General features: G+C 40.5%; 1 protein-coding gene across 1 annotated transcript; it reads right to left on the bottom strand.

The window, feature by feature from the left end:
• Positions 1-3,704: 3,704 nt before the first annotated feature.
• Positions 3,705-6,594, bottom strand: impa2 (inositol monophosphatase 2; the record flags this gene model as incomplete). Its single annotated transcript, XM_080855593.1, has 7 exons — positions 6,389-6,594; positions 5,802-5,935; positions 4,972-5,076; positions 4,810-4,855; positions 4,538-4,646; positions 4,275-4,383; positions 3,705-3,885 (listed from the first exon to the last, which is right to left on the bottom strand). Exons 1-7 carry the CDS (start codon positions 6,461-6,463, stop codon positions 3,705-3,707), a joined length of 759 nt encoding a protein of 252 aa, XP_080711719.1. The 5' UTR covers positions 6,464-6,594.
• Between the last annotated feature and the right edge of the window lie 1,198 nt (positions 6,595-7,792).

Below are 7,792 nucleotides of genomic sequence, written 5' to 3'. Positions count from 1 at the left end.
TGCGATTTCGCAATTGTCAATAAATGTAGGCTACCTTCACCCGGCTGGACAGATGTTCCGGACGATGTTCTGAGCAGAACAGCACCATCTGTCGACATGAATTATAATCACAGCTAAAATAGTGCATGTCTAAGAGGTAGTCAGAAATAAAGAAAAAAGAAAACTGTATGCTGGCTTGAATATTTCAATCAAAATATAGCTTCGACAAAACACTATAAAGCTACCTTTATCTGGTTAATGTATTGTTAAAGTTACTTTTATCTGGTAATGTATTTTTGCGTGAGTTACTTTCAAGGTTATTTTGTTTGTTATATTATCTTCTGCTTGAATAGTACTCCTTAAATACACTTAAACTCCTAACCTCTCAAGCATTTCAGTCTATTGTGACAAAAAGATATTTTCGTTGCATCGTGTCATTCAATAACACAGCTTTTGTGTGGAACAGAACAGAACTGAAAATAAAAATAGAAAAAACTATTTCATTGCTCTCTTACAAGAGGGCAAATGTGCTGATCTAATTAGTTATGGCCGCCTTTCCAAGGGATATGATATCAAAGGCAAATCCAACACAAACATAACTGGGGATATCAGAGGGATGTGTTGCCTTTTTCGGACAGAATAACAGATGAAACATATGGTATGCATTTCGCACAATGTTCCATTTTATTAATATCAGTTGTGACCACACCATTCAAATATCCAGTGTATGCACAGTGAATACTACAATTACAAAACATAGGGATATACTGGGAAAGACAAGATAGGGTTGAGTACACGGCAGGGTTGTGTCGCTCTCATAGATGGGTATGGTTAAGGCATTTCATAAAGATTTCAACAGAATGACAAAACTTTTCAGCTATCTCATTCGCTTTAAAATGAAGGATGTCTAAACAAAGTACATTCACACAAAGATGGTAGACTTCACGATTGATTTGGTTGCATCAGAGTTAGCCAAATGAACCAAAATCTCTTCTAATCACTTGAATGTTTAATCCCTTTGAGCTCCCTGCATAAGTGCATAATCATCCTTCTGGAGGTATTCCTTATGCCTTTGTAGTTGCAAAGGTACAATACACTACTCATTATATCATTTGAACTGCATGTGTGAATGTGAATGAAATATGAATGCATTGTATTACATTAAAAATGTTATGCGTATTCATCAGTTGCAATGATATATTCGGTGGGAAGTATTATTGTTTGTCCACACAAAACAGACAGTCTGAAAACACAGGAGGTGTTTTAACCTCTTGTTGCCATGTATTTCCTGTACAACTATCATCAAAACTGTGCTTTAACCGGTTATAACTATATAGCTACTTCACAGCTATCATCAACATCACATTGAAAGACCTTAGAGACACTGCTTTGTGCAATCAGTAGTTTTATTGTCAGTCACAGTGAGAGTGAACCAGGATACAATTATTACTGTGTGAACTGCACTGAAGCCAACTAGAAAATCGTGTGAAATATTAGATGAAACCTTAATATGTGTCTTTATTGAGTGTTCCATATTAGAAAACATAAAAAACTGGAATACAGACAAAAGTTAAAACTGCAGTGTGTAGCTGGTAAGATAGTGTTACCTCAATAACAGTATTGGCTAGCCATACAAAAGCTACCAGATGTTCACCAGTTCAAACTAAACCCCTGATTTGGTGGGGTAAAATGCTGGGGACATTACAGATTCATCTTGAAAGATATGCACATGTCTGTTGAATTGATATAAATAAACAGCCATAAAGTAGATAGAGAACCTTCCAGATTTCTTTTGAGAATGCAGTTCATTTTTCATAAACTTCTCATTCTCATTTGCTTACTGTCTCCACATAGGGTCTGAAACATTGAGTCAAGAGAATTCTCATGATTGTTAATGGCCGAAAGTCTGCTTGACAGTCATGAAAGTAGTCTTTTTGGGGCAATTATAATCACACTGTAAAATAATTTGCTCTGCCAAGTAAAAAAAATAAATGACGTTTTCTGTCTTCCCCACAAATAGTTTCTTAATGATAAATTACTCAGATTTGGAATTTAACATTGAGAGCAGAAAGATAATCCATAATCCAGTATCACTTTGTTTTGTTCAGCAGCACAAAAGTATAGTAGTACTTTTTAACAGGGGGTTTATTGTTAGTGTGTTGATTTTTTGCATTCAGGGCATTAAAGATAGTCAGTATTGCATACAAGGACACTGCAGATAGTGTGTGTGTGGCAGGATTGTGTGAATCTGAGGTAAGAGGCTGAAGGTCAAAGTTCAGGTGAAGCTTCAGGATAGGACACTGGGGTCATGGTCATCTCGCTCGTAGCTGATTGGCTGCAGTTGCCTGACGACATAATCCGCCATCTCTCTGGATCCGGCAGCCACAACCCGCCTGGACATGAGGTCAAGAGGACCCCCTTTCACAAGTGAAAAATCACTGGGTTAGTGCATAAAGGCTCACACATGTCCCCCCCCCCCCCCTCACACACACACACACACACTCACACACACGTACACAGATATGCTCACTGACACATGGGTATACACATGCATGCCCATGGACTGTCCAACTCATAGAAAAGATTATCCTCATTGACATGCACACACTCACACACACAGAAAAAGCAGTTGTACATACACACACACATACAATCTAAAGCTTAAAGCAGCATCATCAGAATGGAAAAGGTCATTTGGACACATTTTCACTCAGGCAAAGCTGAGGACACCCCCAGGCTTAACAGCGCTCTCCACTGTGGGCCTGACAGCTAGGCAGCGTTGACAGGCCCCCTTGTTGTCTCTGCCTGCGTGCTCGAGACCGCAGCGGGAGTGACAGTGGGACCACATGATCGCGACCTCACAGACCTCACCAACACTGCCTCTTTGTGTACGGGCCGGCCGGGAAGAAAAAAAGATGAGGCCAGCAAACGCATGCATTCTCATATGCATGCACATGCACGTACACATATACACACAGTCAAAGGTATGCATATGTGAGTGCACACACACACACACACAGACATGCCCGTGTTCATTCATTACTCTTTGTGAACATTTCCCATCACTAAACAATCCCTACACTCTTACTCTTACCAATACATTCCATTCTTTACACTGAACTCATAACGTGAGTGACAGATTCAATAACTAGAATAACTAAATTTGGGAAACAGGGATTTTTTTTTTCCATGTTACAAAAGATATGCCTGCTTAATACCCAAATCTGTCCATGACAAACCATACACAATGTTTGATTACAAGCTCATGTTTGGAATTTTGCTTTGATTTAGGGTTCATCTCCCTCTGAATACAAATATGGTTACACAATATATCTCCCATAATGACTGCTAGGGCTGGAAGACTTCAGTTCCCTGATTACATTTGGATTCAGAAATGTAACTATTACGAAAAGTGAATGTATCCACAAAGAATATTGACTTGGTGATCTAGGTCACCTAAGGGTTATAAATGAATACAATTTATACATATAAATCCATGCCTATAAATGAATACATATAACTGAATACAAATCATATAAATGAATATAATACATTTATATATCAAATTAAATGATAAAACAACAGCTTTGAAAGTTTCCATCTCAAGATGCACCTTTCATTACTTCATCAGGAAACATCCTACAAAAATCACTCTGGGTGTCTGCCCCCCCCCCCAACACACACACCACCTTTTCACAGAAGTGTGCCACTCTATCTATCTAAATCTATCTAAAGTACCCATCCCAGGCCCCACCTGAGGTGTCAATCACGCATCCTCCCGCCTCTCGGATGATGACGGCTGCCGCGGCGATGTCCCAGCAGTGCAGGCCGTACTGGTAGTAGGCCTCCGCCGCCCCCGCGGCTATGTGGCACAGGGCCAGCGTGGAGCTGCCAATGATCCGCACCCTGGTGAAGAAACAGATAAAGTGTCTGCTTAATACTTCAACTATAACTATGACTAGTCAGCAACATCCAGAGAATGATGACAGTGCCATTGTTATGAGTGGTTTTGTTTTCTCCAAGGCTCATACCAACAATCTTAACACTGGCCAGCAGGCACAGTAACCATACACAGCTAACTGCCACTGCTGATAGCATATCTTTCTGAGAGGCCGCAGGTAACCTTTACAGTACAGCTTTACTCTGAGAATGTGATACACTAAGAACAAAACTAGAAATGTTTTTTTAAGGGCTTGCATTTTCTTAATGAGCAAGATGTATATGGGTGTGTTGGAGAAGCCTTGTTGATCTGGCCAGAACCCTGAGATAATATTTGACACATTCTGCTTACTCACCCATGGGCGGGTGCACTCAGCAACTTCAGCATATTCCCCGAAAAGATTTCCAGTGTAGCCGGGTCCCTCTTCGCTCCAATCTCTGTCAGAATGAGGGCTTTGGATATGTCTAAGAATAGACATGGAAGCCATTGCTTAGTGACACACTTCATAGAATCTCCCTCAAAAATGTTATGTTCAACTTGAACATAGGGAGTAGGTCTTCATTGTGTAACTCAAGTGAAAAGAACTCTTATGTGAAATATGAATTGATCTGAGCAGACCTTTCTCTTTAGAAACTTGAATTGGAGTTCCGTTACAGAATGCCCCATGGCCTCTCCTTGCAGTGTAGAGAGTCCCATCAAAGCAATGGTAGATCACTCCGAATTCAAGCTATGTCCAAAATAAATCATTTTCATTATCAAAAGTCTATAAAAAAGCCATACACACACAAAAAAATCTATGTGTACACAAGATGTGAACACCAACACTTCAAACGGTCGTATGTACTGTATGTTTAGATGTATACAGTGTATCGAGAGTGAAGCCAAATTACCTCTTTCTTCACAGCAAACCCAATGCTGACCGCCACCATAGGGAAGCTGCATGGAATATATTATATTTCATTAACAGAAGAATAATGAGGATTCCCCTCCAATCTTGCAGTCATAAAGGAACCACTATAAAGCACTAAAGACACACCATGAAATGGGCATACCTGTGGACAAAATTGCAGGTGCCATCGATGGGGTCTATGATCCAAGTGGGCTCATCTGTTAGGATACATTTCTCCCCAGCAGCAGATGATTCTTCACCTATAAACCTGAAATGAGAATGCATTTGAGCGTGGGAAACAGTGACAACCCGTCTTCTAGCTATAACACAGTTATTGTATCATATAATGACTTTGCATCTTCACTATGCATTTCAAATGACATCCTATAACTTAGCATTCTAATTATTGGGAAGCAGTGTTGTGCTCTGTCATGCCCACTGCAAGCTGTTCATAATTCTAATCTTTCACTACCATCTCATGTTATTGGTAATAACAATAGCACTCCACAGTCTAGTATTGCTGTGTATTGTCTTGCTCTGCCATATAATGACATTTTTCATGAATGCTATACCTGAGGCATCGCATTTTTCATATTAGTGTATTGGTCAAAAAAACAGCATACCAATCTTTGTTTATGACAATGGCGTGATTGCAATAACTGTGAACTGAGCTGATAGTTTCCACAGTAGTAACATGTTCAGAAACCAAAGAGGACTGTTTTGGAAGCATTCACATCTCAATAACAGGATAACTGGTGCTAACCACAGTGACATGCTAAAGGAGATAGGGTAGGCAGGTGTGTGGCAAGGAAAAACATTTCCTTTAACCTGGAGAATTCACTAGTGATGCAATGTATACTCCATGTATTGTAAAAGTAACTGATGGCCACTAAGCAGGAAAGATTCAGCTGTCCTTATTACCAAAGAATGCGCAGTGATGCATACAGGTAGACAAACTACCAGACCGATATGCCCATATGGATGTGCACTTACCTGTGTGATGGAAACTTCTCCCTAAGAGTAGATATAATGAGATCCTCCACCTGTTGGTCAGCTTCCGTCACCAGATCTGTTGGAGTGCTCTTGCTGCTAACCCGCTTCTCTTGTTTCACAGCCTCCTGTACAACCTGATGTAAACGTTATGTAAAACAACATCAGACTAACACTGTAGACTACCATCAGATGTAGCCAGCAAAACAATTGTTCCATACATGTTGACAACCGATGCAAGTGAATCTCAAGCCAAGTGCGCAAGCTATGGTGACTATATTCTATATCATATGAGTTTCTGATTTCAATTGCACATTTTTTAATCTAGCATAAAATGGCATGAGTGAAATATTCGAACAGGTAACGGTCAATGCATAAGCTACAATCAGTGGCTATGAGGTCTACAAAAGAGAAAGAGGAGGGGCTTTCGCAGGGATGTAGCAATTATAATGTGGCGGTGTGACATTGTTTCATTCGCCGTTGGTAAACAAACACGTGCTACATGGAACTACCGATCACATATCTGTCCAAATGGCATAATAACTATACAAACTTTATTGTATTAATGATATAAACTCCGGGAACAGTACCTTCCCAGCTTTATGTGCTATCTGAACAGCAACATCCATACATTCTCCCCAGCACTTGATTTCCGTAGAGGTCATGGTTTCAGTTGGACGCGTTCAACAAACTCAAATCCACTTGTAGAGAATTATCAGACGAACAAAACACGTTAATCAGCGCATGACGTAAAGGTGGGAGCCTCTCTGTCGCATGCGGTGTCCCTTGTCTCCCCTGTCCGAATCCACAATCAAGTTATTCAGTGTCTTCAATGCGGGGATGCCTGCCTGCAGCTTTGGCCGAATCCCGGTGTGAGGTGGGGAGTAGCCTGTCAGGCTACTTGTCACCGCGGCCTACGGAAGTGACCTTCGATTGAGCAAGGAATGTTAATGAATTAGGGAGATTTGCAGGCCTGTCCTCTCAAATATCCTGCAATGTTGCACAATTACATTGAATCACTCGCCCGAAATGGACAAGTGCACATTTAAATAAAAACAACACAAGACACGTAGCCAGTCTCCCCTGTAAATCTGATTAAAAGCCTTTAAGTAGGCTATGTAGCACGAGGGACGACAATAAATATAAAAACGTAGATCAAGTTATTATCGACAAATACTCACATATCCACTAAATAGGAATACAGTCGTATTTCCAGAAGAGGACGCCAGACTCAAACATTTTCTGGTTATGCAGGGATGGAAAAAAGTAACGAATGCTCCTAGTGGACAACGCCACTAAGTAGGCTACCACGTGATGTATAGCCTAAGTGACAGGGTGACAGACTGGGGGCGTCTGTGAGCATGTGTCTAATGCTGCTGAACGCTGGATGTAATTTCTTATAGAAGAATATGAGAAGCCATCTGAAATATGAAATATACCTCACGAAAGGCTGATAGATAGCCCAAAGCCGGTTTTCTCGCCATCTTGGCTTCATTGTACACGACCTCCCAGTAGGAGGCAGCAGTGGGCTACATGACATAGATTCACCATTGTTGACATGGAAGCATACACAAACGAATTATACAGGACTGTTATCTAATGCAGCTTAATCCAACACAAAAATTACGTCTTTTGTATTAGTTAACTATTTGCTAAAAGAGACACGCACTATAAAATAGTCAAAAGGACAAGAACAATTTGTGTGGGTCCTTAAACTGTATAGATACCCATTAACATTTCTGGTGTAGATACTCCAAATTAATTTTAATAATTTGCAGAGCCTCCCGTTTGCCTCAAAATGAGAGGAAGACAGCAGTTAGGTTGTAAATATTTCAGCTGAACAGCCAATAGAATTATGCCGCTCCTCTCTGTGCTCCTGAAACAACATGTTTGCTGGAATGTTGTTTGGCTTGTCTGAGCCGATTTGTATTTCATTTGAATTGCTGCCTCCAGCAGTCACAAATAGCCTACAGCACTGTCAATACTTTTCATAA

The sequence above is a fragment of the Sprattus sprattus genome, assembly GCF_963457725.1.
Source record: "Sprattus sprattus genome assembly, chromosome: 17".
NCBI lineage: Eukaryota > Metazoa > Chordata > Actinopteri > Clupeiformes > Clupeidae > Sprattus > Sprattus sprattus.
Note: the sequence above shows the minus strand (reverse complement) of the source record. Positions and strands in the feature narration are given on the sequence as shown.